The following is a 20,877-nucleotide window of genomic DNA, read 5'->3' on the forward strand; positions in this document are numbered from 1 at the left end:
TCGGCTCCCTTCGTGCTCATCCACCTATAGTGTTTCTGAGGTATACTTTGCACGTGTTCTCTCACACAGTCGACCTGCTCGCCCATCACACTTTTTTTGGTTTTTTTTCTTTTTTCTTTTTTTTTGCATTGCACTGTGCACAAGTGGGGAAAAATCAGCTGGGGGGGGACAGATTTTGCATGATCAATCTGCAACCATGTTCAGCATGGTTTTAAAATCACTGTACCAATCTGGGACCACCATGATGTGTAGTCTAGCTAGGCAACTGCTATATAACATATGAACATAAATTATATAATAAAAGCATCCTTAATTATCTCTTACATTAAAACTAAAATTAAAATAAACTTACAGATGTCCAGGCTGCAAAATGCTTCACTGGTTAGTCTGACTTATTTTCAGTCAGTGAAACTGAAAGACTGTGTAAAGATGGCCATCACATCATGATTACTAATTACCTGTCTAGATACATGTGGGTTTATGATATCTGAAGCTCATTGTTAATTCCCAAAGCCCTGGCTTGGGTCACTACCTGCCAAAATGCAGATAATGTTGTAAATACTTTCATATCAGCTTCATGATAGTCTTCTAGAATAAGGTAAAGTACCACCTTAGCAAGAATTGACAAGAAAAATACATTCAATTGTAATTAGGATGGGAAAAAAAGGAGAAAGATGTTAAGATAAACTAGAATTCACAACATCATGGGATAAAAAGAGAATTTATAAAATACTATCAAATTAATGCCATGACCCACTGTGTAAAGATTAGGCTTCAACATATTATTATAATTGAGTAATGGTTGAGTATCAAAAAGGTGGACTTCAGGTTTTCTGCAATACTGAATCAGTCTTGAGCACATACAGTTGTTTATTCTGTATTTTAAACAAATCCCTTAAAGTTGACAAGATCTCATAAAAAGATGACAGTTCGCTCTATCTCACATGGTAGGCCAAGTTCTAGACCTGATGTGAATGTTCTATTAGTAAGCATCATACAAAATGCAACATAAGGAGCTCACCTACTCAATCACTTTGTCCCTAAGCAGGAAGATCTGTGTGTAAGCAATACCTTGCTTATGTGTGTCTAATTTGTTCTCAAAAGCTTCAGCTTCTCAAGCAATCATTTCTAGCACTTCCTCATCCTTAGCAATAGAAAGGCTTTCTTCTAGTTTCAGTGTATGAAAATGCAAAAGATCTTACTAAAAAATTTTTAAGAAGAAAGATGCTTACCAGTTTTTCTGTTATAGATAAATAATTGCTGACTGGCTCCACCAGGAGACAAGTAGTTTTAAAGATAATCAAGTATGTGTTCTTAAAAGCATCTGATATGTATTCTGCAGTTTGTTGTGCCTTGTTACTGTATTATATGAAATCCTCACTGTTTTTATCATGATTATCATCAAAACACCAATATGGAATAAATAAGTAATACTATACTCATAAACATACAATTTTTTCTAAGCTAATACAGGAGCAAGAAATTAAGTTTAGTGCTTACAGATTCAAGACAAACACCATCCTCTCAACCAGCCATTCTTCTGAATGATCTGTATGAAATTAAGAAAAAGCACTGGATCAACAGACATTTCAGCTTGATGACACTTTGTTTCCAAAGAATCCAGCTGTGATAGTTCATATCAGCAAAAATGGTGAACATGCTCTTACGGATTATGAAGTAAATAAGCCACTTTCAGGGAAACTGGACTCTTCTTGCTTTACCTGCAACTTCAGCCATTTGTCCTTTTCTCATTCTGGAGGGATGACTGTCTTTGGAAGAAACAAACCAAGGTATTGTGGCTGGTGACTGGTCAACGTGTATGGGTCTCCTGCCTGATGAGATTCCAAAAACTATTTTGCCTTCTCCGAAGCTATCAGGCTGTAGTACCAATTAGTGATCTTGGAATAGTTAGATTCTACTGCAACTGAAGAAGAAATTTGGAGTATTAAGTGCATGAAAACTTAGTGAACACTGCCCACGAAGGATGGCTTTGCAATTTGTATTAAAGAGTCTGCTAGCTGAAGTATCAAGGTGACACTGTGAGACTGTACAAGCAATTTGTACTTTATACTCTGTCCAAAGGGAAGATTTCATATCTGAAATACAGATAACCTGGCTGCCTGGTGAACCGGATCTTGTGATACAGTAAAAAATTTCCAGCTGATCAGAATTTTATGCTTATGAAACATGCAGTGCAAGACCTAGACTGCCCTCTTTTAAACTGCAAACTGAAGGTGTAAAAAAAATATGGATACGTTCTTCTCTGGTGGCAGGATAGCTCCCTGTATATTTTTGAACAGACCGTTTGAGCCAATGACAGATCTAAAGGAACAAATCAATTGAAACTGAAGATCTCTGTGGCAATTGTAGCTATTGGAAGAGGCAGGGAGGTATTGGAGATTTTCTGGGGTCCATAAAGGATTTGTAGTGTAGTTTCTAACTTTATATGAGACACTTCATTCAGAAACACAGCTTAATGTAAGGATGCATGTCCAGCAATGTTCAATGTCCTCTGCTATTATTCTGGAAAATAGGAAAGCCTGCTATTAGTAAACAACATCCTGACCTCTAAATGATATGATAGAAAATCTCCCAAACTGAGGTGTTGTTAAATCGAGTCCAAAAGCCTGGTATTAGTTTTGATCAAGGGGAGGAAAAGGAGTGATGTATTGCATAATGTCCTATATCCAGAGGGCAAAAAGGGACATACCTTTGATAGGACCTCAGGGTTTTTTCTTGTGTCTACACCTATTTCTGTGGTTCTTATTCCAAGAAAATGTTTTTCTTAAGCTGACTCTTAAGCACCAAGTTCAGAGCTTCTTAATTTTATATGTCAAAGTCATCACCAAATAGCTTTGGACCTTCACAGGACACCAGCAACACACAGACAAGAGAAATGGAATCAGTGCTGTGGGAATTCAGCTGAACATGCTTTCTGGCAAAGGTCCAAGAAAGATGAAAGAAAAGATAACCTGATGTAAACAATTTCCGAAATCTCTTTTTTGGAAATAGACATTGTAGATTCATCATAAGAAATTTCCTTACAATTTTAATTGTTGAGAAGAGCTCTGGAATTGGATTAATTGGCACTCCTAGAGCTAAGATTGCCAAAAACGGAAGTGAGTGTACTATCAGGGATTTTTTTCTGCTGTTATATAGAAGGTCTTTGATTGAAGAAATAAAAAATCTTCCAGCAGAAGAAGAATTTGAGTTAGAATTTGCTGCCTGATTTTTTTCATAGAAAACATCCTTGTAGAGGCTATTTTGCATCTCAGAGTCCAATAATTAGGAAAAGCTTCTTTCCACCTGTTCCTTTTTATTGTCACCATTTGCACTGGTGAAACTGTGGATGTGGTCAGCTGATGCCTATTTGAGAGGAATAAGCAGAAAGTTTTTAAAAACTTCTACTTACCTTCAGTTACAGAAAGGTTTTCATAGTTTGTTGAACTCCAGGCATTGTAGGGTAGTAGCACTATGTACCTACTTAGCCCCAGTCAGCACCTTAACAATTACACTTGTCTAGAATGAGGTGCTGTCTTTGGTTCAATTCATCTAAATCAAAGTGAGTTTCTTTAAAAAGTGATTCCCTTGTGGCAAGAGAAGTAAAGCTTTAATGCTCTAAAATGGCATAATGATAAAATATAAATTCATTTTGTCTTTGAATTTCACAATATGCAATAAATTTTTTCCCCCTTCATGAAAACCAGTTAGCTTCATGCCTGTAATTTTTGTAAATGTTAGCAAAACCACTTAAATGATTTTTCTAAGAGTAGAAATATTAATTAGGAATGATGCTGACTTAGCAGTTGTGCAGTATAGTATGTGTGTAATATATCTATAATTTACTTATTACTCAGTTGTTACAAAACATAGGGGGTTTCTTAATAGCAGTAGTTCTCATAAGAAATTATTAAATCAGATTGGCTTCACTTACACTTTTAGAAGTACTATGACTTCAGCTTGTATCTTAAAAATACTGTACAAAATGTAAAACTAACAGATTGACCAATAAGCATTCATAGTCTCCTAATTCATAAAATTACACTTAGGTAGTATTATGCAATGGCCCCATTTTTTATCTTCATTTGTATCAGACTTTTTATTGCCAGCATCAATCTCTTTCTCTCTCTCTCCCCCTCTCCTCTGGCTTCTGCATGTGCAATGTGTTTGGCTAAAGCGTAATGAAGGAAATCTATTGATCTGCTTGTTCAAAGTATAGTGGTGGTGAAATGTTTACTGCAGTGCTATCCCCCACTTTCTAAAAAAAAAAAGTTTTTCGAAGAGGGAGACACTCAGGTCTGTAGCTTTTCATATATTTTATTTAGCCTCATTGAGTGATTAGAACATGATGCCTTGTGTTGTGAAAATCTGCAAAGTTTTATGTTAGTTTTCCCTCCCACAAAGTACATTATTTCCATAAAAATAGTTTTGGAATATGTGTTGGCTGCATACTGATTGATGGGATTTGATTGTATAAGTAGCATTGTTAATAAAACAACAGAGACTTGTGTTATCTTACCTGATAATACAAGAACAGAGGGACCAGTACAGGGAATTAAGTATCAGCTTTATTCAGAGAATGAGAGGAAATACTGTTTCCTGCAACAGGTAGTTGACTTCAGAAGTCTATTCAGAGACTGCAGGAAGATTTTTAAGTGCTCTAAGTTAAAGTATTCTATATAGTATACATTACAAAATGTTGTAAATAACTGAATCTTGTTCTTGAGTACTAAAGCTGGGTAAGAAGAATGTTTTGCCTTCTACATAGGCTAGTTTGAACAGAAGGCAGTGCTGAAAGACTAAGAACTGCTACTCTGACTTCCAGGTGTTTACCACCAGCATAGAACCTGGAATTCAATTTTAGGTACAGGCTGTTAAGTTCCACTGTTGATAACTGCTGTAAATCTGCACTACTCAGCACAACTGATTTGAGGATGGGTGGACCACTTATATAGGGAAGGGCAACAAAGCTGATGAATGGTCTAGAGCACAAGCCCTATGAGGAGCGGCTGAGGGAACTGGAGTGGTTTAGCCTGGAGAAAAGAGACCTTATCGCTCTCTACAACTACCTGAAAGGAGGCTGTAGCGAGATGGGTGTTGGTCTCTTCTCCCAAGTAACAAGCGATAGGGTGAGAGGAAACGGCCTCAAGTTGCAAAAGGGGAGGTTTAGATTGGATATTGGTAAAAATTTCTTCACTGAAAGGGTTGTCAAGCATTGGAACAGGCTGCACAGGGAAGTGGTTGAGTCACCATCTCTGCAGGTATTTAAAAAATGTGTAGATGTCGCTCTTAGGGACGCAGTTCAGTGGTGGACTTGGCAGTGCTAGGTTAACAGTTGGGCTTGATCTTAAAGGTCTTTTCCAAACTAAATGATTCTATGATTCTGTCTTAAAGGCAGAGGGTACTACTGTTGACAGTCAGATTCAAGAGCATCCTTAATGTCTGCACAGTAAGTCCAGCATTTTGAATTTGCTGCCCACCTGCAAATTCTGCATCCAGAACTTCCAGAAGGCTTTTCTGGCTCCAAGAAGTTATGCCAGCTTCCTCATGCTGGCTTAAGAATGTGGCAACCCCTTATACTTCATCATCCTTTTTTAAAATTTGGTTTCTTACTCTTTTTTCTAAAATATTTCTCTCTAGATTTCTAACCAGTTAGCCAATTAATGCAATTTTTTAGTTAGTTTATTCTGATATTGTGTCTTAAAACTTTCCAGAAGTAGTTTGCCAGATAAAAAATTTTAGAAGAATTAATTTAACCATGATAATTGACTGTGCAATTGTCAAATAACAGAAAAGGTTTTCAGTTGATTCTTAGGCACCCCAGAATCCTTTAATGTCAGTATTGTTTTTATAATTATGGAAATATTTTAATATAAAGGAAAATCCTAAGTGAATATCCATATACAATGTCTGAAACTTGAATTGCATATTGTTAAAGGTCTGTCTCTAGCACTGTTTTTGAAGATCATTAGAATAGCAGCAAGAAAAGTATGACATAATTCTAAGAAATGTAAATAAATTTAAATACCGTAGGTAGTCTTTAGACTTTCAGGTATAATGAGTGAGTTATATGTTTTTGTTATTGGTCAGATTATTAGATTGGTTTTATACTCAGTATTTATGCCCTTGACTGTACATTTTTGAAAACATTATACACAAACCTGATTAGAGTGGCACAAAGTTTATATTTTGTTACATCTATTAACTTCCACTTCTGTAATATGAATATATTCCATAAATAGGGAAAGCAAAAACAAAATCAGTCACACATAATAATTTCTGGAACAGAATTTCCTTTTTCATTGCTTTTTCTTTTGTAAACTTTTCAGCCTATATATCAGCTGAAGTTTTGGGTTGGTTTTTTTTTTCAATATAGAGAATTTCATTCAACCCTTACAGTCACAGGGTGACATAACTCAAGTGAAAAAGTGTTTCAGGAGATGGAAGACTATGACCAAGAAGAGTAGACCTGTGCCTTTATTTTCTCTAACATAAGATCACTCTCATGGCATAAACAAAGATTGCTCTTAGACAATTAAGGCTATGCCTTGGATAGGGGAGACAAAATGAAGTCAATGTAAGCAGTTCCTCTGCATTCTGTTCTCTGCTTTCAAGTGTAAGTCCAGCAGATAGAGAATTTGGTTCTTTACATCTGACATAAATATGCTGATCCATTGAAGAAAAATTGCTACATTAAATTGAGATTGCCTATCTCATTGCCTTATGAACCCCGTATGCTTTGTAGAGATGGTCTTTGAAATTTGAAATAATGTTTTTCCAAGTTAGCTCTGTTCGTTAGAGGGAATGCTAAGGTTTTCATATTGTTTATGGACATGGCTTTAATTAACTTGCCAGGTATGTTCTTAACAGGATCCTCAGCTTGCAAACAGAAATATATCTTGATTAAAAAAATATATGTATCTGTGATATCTATAGTTCAGAAATAAATGGACATAACAGAGCCAATAAGGATCCACTAATCATTTGGGGTTTGTCCAATTATATTGGTACAATCTAGTCCTGGTTTTCTGTGTTATATTTTTGCAGTTGCTAACAGAACAATGAGTCTTTAAGTTAATTAGAATTTGTAGGTATTTCTCTTTCAAACATGAACAAGAGGCCAAAGCTTTCTATTTGGCAATTGCCATTTAAAAAATTACATTTATTTCTATTGCATTTTGCTTTGCTAATAGTACTACCTTACTCTAGGTTTAAGAAAAATAAATGGATTAAAATTCTAACTTTTAGAGAAATATGGTTTCCTCAGTGCACATTAAAATACAAAAATTTACAAAAAGCCAGTGAACTAGTTTTCCTATTCATAGAAAATAGCTTTACTAGTTCTGTCTTCCTTCTTGTTATTAGGATCAGTAGCTGCACAAAATATCTTCTGTAGCATTCTGTCTGCCATACCAGAATAGAGAACTGTTCTTGCTACAAATCTAGATGCCATATCAAGAAAGGCATTCATGACAGCTCATGAGTGAGTATGGCAAAACTTCAAGTTACATCAGGAAGGAGAGTGCATTGCAATAATCTGATCAAGGTATACATCAATAACTTCAATGAATGCAATCTTAGATATTTACAATAAAATTAATTTTTAAAGATCCATTAAGAAATGCTACTATATTTGTAGTTTAAATACAATTTATCTTTGTTTACCCACTGCTGAATCTCAGATTAGATCCATTATCAGTTCATACATTCAAAATAGAAGCAGAGTTTTGCTTAATCGTACCACTTCTATATGCATGGTACTTACCTTGTGACTTCATAAGTTTTCCACTTACTCTTTGGTTCTCTACTAGTAAGTTCAGTTCAAGCACTGAGTTCATTTACAAAGAACTATTTAACATTCAGGATGGTCGTAAAAACTGGGATTTTGAATGGCATCTCATTTCATATTACAAATTTTGGTTTAAATCTTATCTATTCAATTTATCAAATGTGTAATGCTTATTTGATTTTTATTTTGGTAAATTGCTTCCCAGCTCTGCATTTATCAGAGAGAGAATAAATAAAATTCAAAGTGTCTATTAAGAAGAATAGGCACTAAGAAATTGAATGATAAAATCACATCTATTTTCCAGATAATATTATATACTTTTCTATATTCCAAAAATCAAGTAATTCAGAAATAATTTCCATTCTTTCCCATTTGGAACTTTAAAGTTCTTTGCTTTTTGTTTCAAGTCATTATGTTTCAATTTTAAATGTCCATCTCTGAATTTTTCCCCTCCTTCTTCTTCCACGAAATAGGGAGACATTTCACCCTGCCATATGGTAGGGATGTGCAATCCTTTATGAAATTAATTAGATCAAATCAGAGAGCTATCAGTGTCATTTTCCTTTTGATTGGTTATAGTTTAGACTCATGTATGTAATCTACATTTGCATCTTGTCATTATGCAAAGGTTTTTTTCCATTTTCTTGTGCTGTACCACACCTTGAACTGTATGGCATCAAAACTGCCTTGATTAGATATAACTGTGAGATTTCCTTTCTAGACAACCACTGTTTTCTTTTTAAATCCAATAGCAAGCTGCTCACCAGCATACAATGTTTGGTATTTATTTGTTTGGGTTTTACTACTTAAATCAGTTTGTTTGAGAAGCCAGACATTAGTTTGTATTCTGCTACCCTAGTAATAACACTAAGTGCAACTGCTCTCTAGGTTCAGCTCCCAAAGCAATCTAACTCTTCAGAATCAGCTTCAGTAACAGAATCTATGAAAAATTAGTCTAGAGTCTGAAACAGTAATAAATCAAAGTAGATCAAAGCTTCTGTTACATTGCTATGATGGTTTTTGGAGTAGTCACTGATGTAAAATGCCATATGTGTGACCTAATTTACATGTAACTCTAGTGGACAGTGTCTGTTTTAACACATGGAAATCAAATTAGATATACATAGCAAAGTCAGTATCACTAATGTATAGCTCAAATGTCAGTGGGTTCCCATCAGTGCTCCCTATGTTATCTTCCTGATTTTCCAGTTTTTCAAATGCAGTTTTGTAACGTGGAAAGAAGTTTTTTGCTAAGCATAATTACCATATAGTTTTTCATTTAAGAGCTGGAGGGGAGAAAGAATGTCCTTATTCACAGTATTTTCTGTATCCCTTTCTCTTGTATGAATTTCCAAGATTCAGTGCCGCTAGAAGCCCAGCCAAATTAATATTCTCTTTCTTAGGCCCATAATTGCTGTGCGGAGGCTTGTGGTTGCCACTGTGCTGGACCTTGCACTCTGGACTGCCAAATTCAAGACAGCACTAAAGGAATCTTATCCTCTCGAGCTTTTGAGGCTCAGAGCAAAATCCTAAATGTAAATCCTCTTCCTGCATTTGTATTTCTGATCTCTTTCAAAGATCATTTCTAACTTGGGTTTGACAGTATAGTTCTCAGTGCAGCATTTGCTCGATTCCAGCCTCTCCTTTCCATAGCTTATGAACCCTCTGAAATCATTACATTATTCATCCATGATGAATCTGTTTTCACTTTAAGGATACTCCTCAGAGGAATATAGTCTGTGTTTCTGTCTCAATTCAAAGGCAGAAACCTAGCTCTTCATACAGTAAGTTCACTGTACTGGTATTTACTGCTTGGATGGATTCACGCACTGAAGCTTTATTTTCCTTACAGTTGTTGCTCCCTAGTTTGAATTTGAAAGAGGTTTATTCATTTTTATATTTGAAAGTGTACAAGTCTAAGGTTTTGGCTGAATACTGTATACATCAGTGACTATAATATACACCATATATACGATCATCATTACCTGTATTTACTAGGTTTTGCTCTTGTACTGGAAGCCCTTCAGATCTGATGCTCCTAGCTCAAATAAAAATGTTAAGCTTAACTAAACTCAACTACTTTGAAGTTATGCCAGTGCAGAAATTCTGATGGGACCACATGGGGAAATGTATGGTTTTTTTCTGCGCATACAGTTAAAAAAGTAGTCCAACCATCACTTTAGAATGATAATAACTATAGAAACGTTACACCAAAATTGCTGGCAATCACCAATAGGAAAAGCTGAAACTTTAAAGATGCTTTAAAAGCATAAGAAATTGGCTGATGGCCTTTTGTTGACTCTTTAGGCCTGAAGATTCACTGGTCAGTTGATTGATGGCTTTTGAAGCTTACCATTGTTTTGGTTTTGTTGTTACTGTTTTCATGTGTTCATATTCTTTTAACATAGAAATGCAAGGAATGTTACCTGTTTAGTCAGCTTCCAGGAAGATAGATTGTAAGCATGAAATACAGGTTGTAAGATTTGTAAGCAAGTGCAAGTTTGATTCAGAATCCTTTGAAGGTCAATGGAGAGATGCTTTTTTACTCCCACGGACCTTGGATCAAAGGGGTGGAGACCCGTAGGCCTCCAAACAGGTAGGAACAAAAGCAGCAGAAGCTAAAAGTTCCAAACAGGCCTCTGTCCCTTCCCCACCAACATTTATTCAGACATTGACACTAACTAGATAGTAAGAAAACTGAACTGAATTTCCCAGTTGTAGCAGATGGGGTGAATGGTGACTACAGCTATCCTGCTTTCGGTTCAGGAAACATAGCTGTCTGCTGGAACAGAAAACATGAGGCCGTAGCAGAAAACCCTGAGTGGGTACCAAGGAAGACTATGTTGCATTTTCTGTCTCCATATTAATGCAAACTTCATGTTTCATGCTGAAAAAACTTCTTACATCATTTTCAGGGGTACTCATTTTCTGTCTGTCCTTCTTGAGACACATACGGAGTGATTTTCACATATGCCGAGCACTCCAAATGCAGTTGAAATAAATGGCAGCAGAGGGACTTTGCATTCTGTAATCCAGCTGTAGATATGTCAAGTTAAATTTAGTCTAGATGTCTCTGGGTCTGTTTCCCATTTGTAAAATCAAGCCATCCCTCTGCTTCACAAAGATTTTGTAAAAATAAATTCCTTCATGTGTATTAGGATGTTTTACATTGTAGAACCAAGCACAACAGAGAAACCTATAAACAACTAAATAATTCCCCATTCAAAAGAGAGTTTGGATAATGTTTAGTAAGTAATACATTAAACTAGTTTTTGAACAGGGAGATTAAAATGAGATAGCCTTATCTTGTCTTATGCAGAAGCCCTGCTGAAAATAATTATGATGAAATCATAATGCTTACATGTCAAAGGAGAAATAAGAGTTGCACACATAATATTGATCTGATATGTCCTAAATGTTGTGTTTCACTTAAACTTGCCAATTTTGCTTGACTATAGTTGAATGAAGAATTTTTTTTTAAATTCTTATTTTGAGGGTCACGCCATTCAAGAAAAAGAGTTCCCATTTTTTGCAGTAGTGGAAATCTCATTGTTTCAATGCTGCATTGAAATTGGCTCTTGCTGGGTCATAAAATAGAAATGTGAAATAGTTGAAATTTCATTTAAAAGCAAAATACTTGTAATAGAAATGAAACTTTTTAAAATGTCAACCTTATTAGTGTATGTCAAGGGTCAGAGAGCAATTTATGGTGTGCTTGAGGACAAGAATTTCTATACATCACTTATGTATTTTTAGTCCATCTGATTGACTGCAGCTTAAAAAATGGTTGAACTAGAATGGACGAGGAGTTTAAAAAGTCTTAATGCTGGTCAGATAGGATATAACTCAGCCATCTAGCACATACTTGTAAGGCTAAGTGATTCATCAATCAAATTGCCAGGCTGTGAGATTGTATGAAAATAGGCAAATGAATCCCATTTCTGTGGCAAACAACAAGGACAACAGGAATCTCTCTTGTATCTCTTTGGAAAGAAAATATTCTCTCTGCCTTTATTTACACTATCTATTTCTTAAACTGTAGAGTATTTCCAGGGCATTTGGGGAACGTTTAACATTCAAACAAATAAAACATCTTGTTCACAGCTAATAATACAAGTAGTAGATGTTTTGATTTTCCCAAGTGCAGTGTTCCTAGAGATTTCTTGTGTCATACAAATCCCACTTGGATTCTGTTAGCACAGGTTAGAAGTACCTGCTGGAGTTTGTGCACAAATTATTTGGCAATAGTCTTTATGTCTTGATTTAATATGCGCTTGAGCTTACACAAGATGCGTGTCCTCTCCATACTTGGGTATTATAATTAATACTGCTTCTCTGAACAAAACCAGTATGATCTTGAATAAGCCCTGAACAGCCCCTAAAATATCACAGAAATGTGCTGTCTTTGCAGTGTTATTCGTACAGCATATCTGTATGCTGTCCCATACTCTTAAGAACGCAAAATCCAGCTCATTTTTTTTCTCATACAAATGTAAACTTTTCATTAAAATTCCTCTGAAGAAATAAAACCTACTTCCTTTCTCTTTGCCTCTTTTATTCTCAACTATCAAGCCTATGCTGCCAGTTTGTAGTAGCATGTTTGCTTTCCCATGAGCTTTCTGACCAGCGGTTTACTATTCTGTCTACTTTTTTGATGTACGTATCATAGTTCTTCCTGTTTTCTCATTCATTGAGGTGTTAGCTTGCAATTTTAGTTGGTGTGTAAGATTTTGTTTGAACCCTCTTCTAGTAATAAATGTTTCAATTTTGCGTTTCCAGGACAAGGTCAGTTTCCGTTGAGAGATGACTGATCAACATCTTATCCCAGAAAACTGCCCTTTGCCTTTTCATTTCATTTTGTTCCAAATATTGGATAATATCTTTTTTTATACTGCTCCTGTAAAAGGAACCAGTTCAGCCCTCATGTTTCTGCAGTGTATTCATCAGTCCACTTCCACTGTCCTGTTTGAACAGTAGTTAGGATGAACCATAATCTGACCATAAAATTCCATATATGTGTTCATAGTCTACTGGGAAACAATGATTAAAATTAAATATATATTTTTATGTAAAGTGTAGGTGACTAGGAAAAACCTCAGAAAAGGGAACTCAGTAATACATGGATGAAGACATAAAGGCATATTCAAGTTTTGAAGATGACTTTTGTTCAGTGTCTAGTCTAGCAAGGATAACACTTAATAAGTGGTAAAAATCTGCTCCTAAAATGATTTTGGCTTCAAATGATTTTTTGCTTATTTCTTCCCACTGGCTCCAAGTGAGTAATTCCATGTGTAGAATACTACATCATTATTCATATTTAAATTTTGGTGGGGTGAATCCCACCAACACTGCCACTCCTTTTTTAAAAATGTATTAATGAGTAATGTCTGCTGCTATCAAATTCCTTGACCTCACTTTCCTTTCCCTTTCAGAGGTGTTCTCAGTGTAACAAGAAAAAATTATTCTGTATTTTTGAACTGACTTTAGTCCTAATTCAGATGGCCTTAAAGCATACTCTTAAGACGTTGCATATTCAGCTCAGTATAAAAGTTCTTTTTGAATAGGAATGCATTCCTGAAATAGGAAGATTGCATCTTGTAATAGGATTATTTAATCCTCAAATACTTTGTTAAATGTTTTCTGAGGTACACAATTCCAGATACACTTTTCCTGTGAATTTTGTTTTAACCACTTCATTTTTATATTCCATATTAATTCAATCAAAGCAATTCTCTCTGTTCTTCTTAAAACAATTTTTTTAATGAAACCAACCAATGTATTTCATTACATTTTTCAATTTGCTCCTAGTTTAACCTTATGTATATTGCTTAGAATAACAGGCCAAAATCACTGTTTACAGTATTATCACACCAGTTTGAGACATTGTTATTCATGGTTTAGTTTTATTTTATGTATTTATTTACAGGTACTGATTAATGTATGTTGCACTCTTAGGGGGTAAAAGATGTTTTAGGGAAGAGATACCGTGCAAACCCCTACAGTTATAAATCAGATCATATGTGATTTGAAATCTATTTAAAGCAGACAAGTATGTGAGAGACCATTTAAATGTCATGTGCACAGAGTATATTGTACAGAACTCAGATCATGTAATTACTAATAAATCGCATGTAGAAAAAAAGCAGCAGCAGCGTACTTTCCCACATCACAGAGAATAAATTGTCATCATAAACCTGCTGAAGTTTCAAGGAGAGGTTATATGAGTTATGCACTTTCTCACTGACAGTAAGTTGTAGTAGGTGCAATACCTCATAAACAGGCCTGCCTGGTGTTCTTGAGACAGTTAGAGGAATAGAGTTCTTAAGTTGTTAACGGCTGCTGTGCTTTGCATACCCTGCTTCCTTCATTACAGCTTGGCGAACTCATTCCCTTTGCTGTACCTTAGTCCTCTGTGTCTGTATGTATGTTTGGGTTTCTGCTGGTGGTTCCACATTCTGCATGCTTTCCTAAAAGTGGAGCAGTGTGCTTTCCCATATACGATAAAGATCATGGGTTAGCCTCCTACAGGCTCTGTGTTCCTGAGAAATGGGTTCTTTCTGTTGGTGATAACTCATGTTTTGATGTCATTGTTCTGAATTGTTCTTCATGTTGTAAAATTGAGTTGAAATGTACTCCCATAAGAGTTAGCTTTTCATATTGGGCTGGAAACTCTTCATCTTTGTGTAGCAATTTGTTTTATTATAACCAATGGCTTTTAATTGTACCTCCCATAATGAAGAGCTGACTTAATACTCTGTGCTAATCTTGTTATGACTTTAAAAAGGTAAGTAATTTCTCTAACCATTCCTAACAGTCATGGTAAAGTGTTAAAGGGTTTTTCAATTTTCTTTTTTTCTTTATTTTTCACGTGAATTTTTCACTTGTAGCATGAACTTTTCTTTGTGTCTTTTTTCTATTTTTCTTATAAAAAAAATTTTTGTGGACTGATTTTTATTTGCAGCAAAACATACCATGTAGATTTAGATAAATCCAATTTAATACAGTCATTGGTTTCATTTTTCAAACCAGTCATGATTGATAGATAGAAATTGTCAGCAGGACTCTTTATTTTACCATTCCTTTAATTTATTTTTGAGTACTTTATTTCACATTCTATTTACTACTTCAGTCTATGGGAGAAAGCTTACTCTGCATTCCAGCATGATGAAATATCTTAAAGAACATAAAATCTAGTTTGCTTAAAAACCAGAGTAATGTGAATTGAATGCTTTGGGTTTGGTTACATTCTGCCTGAACTATGCAGTGGAATGGTACTGGCTGGTAGCCCACTGTGTCTTCTGCCAAGGTACATTGTGAGCCTAGAGGCTGTAGAATGGACAAACAATAAATCTATACTTTCCCTGTGAAAGGAGAGACAGCCATAGGTTGTTATTTCTGTAACTACTTGTGAATGAGAAGAATTCTAGTAAATAATACTACTAATCGCTTGCCCCAGTCAGTCATGGTACTATATGCAATGTAATATGGATTCTTTACTTAGCAGTAGCTGTGAAAAGAATACACATTTTTCATAAATGTCACAAATAACAAAGTAGTAAAACATACAAATAATGAATATGATAAAAGGCACTTAAAGCACATGACCCCATTTATACAAAGCTCCATTGCTGCTAAAACTGTATGTGTTAGAGAAGTGGTGGGTTTTATTCAAAATCGTATTTTACTGCAGTTTTGTTTAAAAATAACATTTAGGATATCAATGTGCAATTCATATTAAACAAACAGAAGTTTTATGTAATAACTAATTTTGATGTCAGTTATGTTAAAACATGGTTTGTATTCTGCAGCTGTGAGCATAGGTTGGGAAACGATCAAGTCTAGCTGATCAAGCCTTTTATTTTATTATCATGGATTCCTCTTCCACAGCTGCTTTTAAAATTTGTGGGAAGCAAATTATTTCTCATACTGCATATGTTGCCCATCAGGTGAGTGATAACATGGAAACTGTAGGCTGGGTGTAAGAAATCAAAAAGGAAATTTAAAGTCCTCTGTGTGCACAGAATTAAAAAAATGACCTGTACGAGGCTGTGTGTGAAGCCAGCTGTCTTTTGTTACCATTGTCATTTGGACACTGTAAGAGCAAAACTTTGTCAGCACGTTTTTTATATTAGAAGATTTGATCTGCAAATCTCAGCTGCTCTGTTCATTATAAATCTCTTGTTTTTGTCCATACACTAGCTCCACTATAGGTTGGAAGGGCTTAAAGATGAACTGAGGAGGAATAGAGGCTACAACTCGAGAGTAACTATTACTGCTCAAAGGAGCTGTTTTCCATTCGCAAACATTGCTTTGCGCTATGGGTTTGGGCTCCTTCTGTTCCTCCACTTTGTTGAAGACTCTCTCTTGACTTCCATTTTACTTCTTTAGCACTGTCTTTGTCTGCTAACATTTTTCCTCCTTCTCTAGTAGCTTTTATCTGTGTCCTTTGGATCACATATTTTAATTGGTTTGTTTTAGTAGATTGTTTCAAATGTTTGTGTTTTGTATTTTTGGTTTTTTGCCTTTTTCTTTAGGACTATGTTATCTCACTGAGTTTCATTCCACAGTTTGCTGAATCGCTTGGTTATTTTGCAGCAGGCCCATTCCTCGTTTTCTCTTTTCATATGGTTTTCAGTGAGAAATAAGAGAGCCTCTTCCATTTTAAACAGTAGTCTTACACACATAGGCCCATGTCTCCTTTTGCACACACCATCTTCTGCCTTGCCACATCCATCCTGCTTCTCTCTTTCTCTCTCTCTCTCTCTCTGCACCCCTCTCTGCCTCTCCCTCTTTTGTGCTTTCTTTCCTACCATTATACCATCTTTTTGGTCCAGAATTGTCCTTTGGTAAATTATAGGTAAATATTTACTTCTTCCAAAGAGAGTTCATGTCATGCCTTTGAAATCTGGTAAAACAACTCTGGGCCAAATTTGAGCATCATTAATATTTTGTTTGCACTTTTCTTGTATAGTATTTTTGGTGGGAAGGAGGGAGGGTTTTGGTTTTTTCTGTTTGTTTTTTTTTAAATGACAGTTTTTTTCAGGGAAGGACACCATAACCCACTCTAAGTTGCAACATTACTTTCCATAAGTTATTCCATTACAATAAGTAGACTGTGTTGCGCTGTAGAATCCAATTTTTTTATGTGAATATACATTTGGGGCAAGCTGCTGTGGAACAGAAGAAAGAGGTTTAGAAGGTGGGGCACTATCGGTTTCAGCCTTAAATGGTTGTTCCTTTCTGAAGACAGCTTTTTGGGGCTTGAGTGCGTGCCATTCTTCATCAATTGCTAGATCATACATACTCACTTTATAGGTAATTTTTCTGTAATTGCAAATTGAAACTGTAGTCTGAAAGATAATCTGGATTCACTCCTTCACTTTACAGCAGAGACAAATGTTCTGCAGGGAAAATTACACCCTCAGCGTCACCTGTGCTATTCCACTTCTTTCACGGCATGTACACCATTCTACTTTATTAGTCCTCTCGCTGAAATTTCGCAATACATGTGTCAATAAAGTAAAAAAGAGAGATTCCATTCATACTCTCTCAGAGGTTTGTCTTCCTGTGAAGTACTTTAGCTGGGTTTTGTCCACACAAAGAGCTTTTTATGCAAGCATTACCAGTTCAGTCAGCTGACCTACCAGAAGATAGACTGCTGTTCAAATTAGTTCATCTAAAAACTTGCAACTTCAGTGTTATTATGCACTGTGCTATCTTTCCAAACCTGCGAAGAATTAACAAGAGCTGATGTTTCAGTATAGATAAGGTTTGAACTGTGTTGTGTTTTCAGGACTGATACTCTTCAAAAAACAATTGTTTTTTTTTAAATCTGCATGGTAAACAAATGGAACTCTAAATATCCAGTGTTACTAGAATATTAGACCAATGTGAATCCTCCCATTTCCCTGGGGTCAGACTAAAGTATCTGGAATAGCACGGTGGCAGCTAAGCATCTAGGAAGAGGATTTGTTGAGAAACCAGTTGTCATTCTCACAGTTACTTTTTAAAGTACAATTGCACTGTAAAATTCATACTGAACATAGCATTTCTTTTAACTAAAAAGAAACAACTGAGTAAATTTATCTGGCTCCAGCCAGGAGCTGTTTATACAGTTGTGAGTTGCTTATACGATTGCAAAGGAAGTCTTATTAAATATCTTCAGAGTCAACACAATCTAAATTGAGTATTTTAAACTCTTTATATAATACCTGAAAATATGAATAATAGAATTTTAAAGCAGGTCATGATAATATAGTTATATTAGTATTTTGTCTAGTCATAAAACAGGACCTAGATTCAGAGTTACTGTAATTACAATTGTGTAAGAAAATGTGGATTTTCTGTTTAAAACTGAAGCTTAACACATAATTTTAGCCACTGTGTTCTTTGAATTTACTCTGTTACTCTCCTTAGGCCATCTTGTTTCTTGGGGGGCAGGGAGGGTGCATCAAATTGCTTGTATCAGGTTCTGACCATCAGCTACTACCCTTCTGCTTAAATATACTTATGTCATGTAGAGTATGTAAGAATGTTGTTGAAAATATGTATAGCCTCTGTCTTAGATCCCAGGAGCTTGCCCATTATATCTCTGTATTTTGCATTCTTGTTAACTTCTGTAGCTCATAGGCTCTGTGCTCTCTCTGCAGGTCCAGTCTAGGTGCAGCAGCAAGGAGAACATCCTTAGAGCAAGTAAGTACTGAAACTTCATAGCTCTATTGAGAAACTAAGACGGTTCAGAAGGCAGCAAATGATACATGAAAAGAGAAGGGTATGGTTGGGACATAAGTGGGTTTGCAGGAGAAATTTAATAACTTAAGATAATGAAATTCAGTCCAAAGAGAAAATAAAAGTGTAAATAGCTCATAGCATTCATGTATTAATGGATAGTTGCCTTCTAATTTTTTCTTCCAAGTTGGTCTTCGAATGACGTGAAGGTCTGTGTTGTTTTTGATGATGTGTTGTTGTAAATGATCATATGTGTGCAAGTTCTATGGGCAAAAAGAATCAACACTCAATGAAAATGGAAATTCTCAAGTTAAATATATATGATTTTTATTTTCATACCTGAACATGAAATTGAATGTTGGGTTACATAAAACCAAACCAAAAAATGTAAAGGTTAAGATTTCAGATTTGATCCAAATGACCTGTTCTTTAATTTGCATAATTCCTTTCCTTTGTTTTATGGAAATCTTTCCTAGTCTAAAATTTGATCCAACATATGTGTGTGTGTAGATATATATATATATAACAACAGGAATAAGAAGTTGTTTCGGTGGTAAGAGAGGAAGCTGTGAGGAATTGTCTCCCTTATGCAACCAATTGACTTAGCTGCTTCAAAGCTAGAGGATTAGTTTGTCATACAAAATGCTGCTTAATGTAAGTAGTTATTTTTAGAGCCATCTAACATTTGACATTAGCAAAAGATAACTTGGGAAGATCTGAGGAGTTGTTTAATGTCATTTACTTGTAACTAAAAAGTACCACTTTTAGAATTTAAAAATCATTATTTGTTTGTCTCTGGGGCTGTTTAAATGTACGATACCTCTAAAAGAAGAGTTAGCATTTGTTTGTAGGGAGAAATAGGGAGAGAGAAGGGTCAGTAGTAACACATGCGTCTTTCTTCCAGTCTTCATTAAGGTTATTCATGCTAGTGTTAAACCTGAAGGGGCTCTATTTTTGAGTATGTATTTTCTTGACTTCATTTGCAGAAATAATGGGTGATACTTTTGGTGTTGGAACAAAGTTGTCAGAGATTAGGGGATTTTATCTATTTTCAAAAACACTGTGTTGAAGAACAGATTTCTCTGTAGCTTTTAACAGAACCTCTGACTTAAGCAAATGACATGTATTAGACATAGAGTTCCAAATCTGAAGGTATCTGGGCACGATTCAAAGCATTCAAAGCCTCTGAATTCATTCATGTTTTAAGGGTTAAAGAGGTGAAATATTAGTTTTTGAAGTAGTTAACAATGAATTTTAGGTAGCAGTACCACATAAACATTAAAGCGCCTCATGGCTGTAGCATAAAGTTTGTTTGCTGGCACACAATTCCCCCAGCTTTCACTGCTATGACATATTTTTTCCTAGCATCTTCCTTCATTTTTTTCCAACTTTTCCTTTTAAGAAAATAGTTTCTTAATTTATACAGTCAGGAAAAGGTTTTTAACATATATTGTGTGGAATCTGCTGGACCTGCAGGAATTATGGTGCTGCTAAGCAGGGTTTCTTTCTCTATGCAGAGAAAGGTATGGGAAGTTCGACTGTGTCTCACATGCTGTTCTTTCCTTTTCCTCATTTTTAAGAGGTTGCTAACAAAATACAGGCATAATAATGGAAAATATAAGCTTGCTAGGGACATCCCTCTTATTAAGTCCAGGAATGCAGTTTTTCCACTAGTTACATTTTGTCTCACAATAGTTTAATTTGGATCATTTCTCCCTAGTATGCTTATGAGAAAGCCATGTTTAAGAGTGTGGAAAGTCTTAATATAATTAAAATATATCTCATCAGCTGTTTCTCTTTTCCTCAGTATGCCAGCTGCTATGTTAAGGAAAGGAATTAAGTCAGTTAGAAATTATTTGTGCTTGACAAATTCGCAATGCCTGCTTTTATCATCGTTATTTTCTAAATACGTACAAAGAGATTGTTCAAATAATTTCTTCCAGAATCTTCCTTGGGACTGGAATTAGGTGGGCAGTTTTGTTTGTCTCTACTTCTTCCTCTTAAAGATAGTTACTGTGTTAACAGCAAAAAATAAATTAGTGAACAATCTCCCACATAGAGAGACAAGCATGCATCAGTGCTGAAAGTTTTGTATATACAGACTGATGAAGCGACCTTCTTTTCTGAAGGAAAAAGTTAGATTGCATGATTGTTGTACTATTTTTGTACTTATTTTTATTAGAAGACTACATTTAAAGCAATAATCCATTTTTTTCCAGAATGTGAAGGCATGTGCAGCAGCAAATGGGATATTTAGGTAGCTACTGCAAACCAAAATCATGTCATTAAAAATTAGTTTCTATTATTTGTTAATGCTATCTTATTATAATTTATGTTGCTTTAGGAATATCATTACATAT

The 20,877-nt window shown here is 35.3% G+C and overlaps 1 protein-coding gene across 9 annotated transcripts in view; it reads left to right on the forward strand.

Moving 5' to 3' along the window:
- Positions 1-20,877, forward strand: part of GPHN (gephyrin) — a 312,554-nt gene that overhangs the window by 239,482 nt on the left and 52,195 nt on the right. For all 9 annotated transcript variants that reach the window (XM_075030425.1, XM_075030431.1, XM_075030426.1 and 6 more), the window contains one exon: positions 18,439-18,481. In XM_075030425.1, coding sequence (XP_074886526.1) covers positions 18,439-18,481 — 43 coding nt within the window. The remainder of the gene's footprint in view (positions 1-18,438; positions 18,482-20,877) is intronic.

This window comes from Buteo buteo, chromosome 6, assembly GCF_964188355.1.
Source record: "Buteo buteo chromosome 6, bButBut1.hap1.1, whole genome shotgun sequence".
Classification (NCBI taxonomy): Eukaryota; Metazoa; Chordata; class Aves; order Accipitriformes; family Accipitridae; genus Buteo; species Buteo buteo.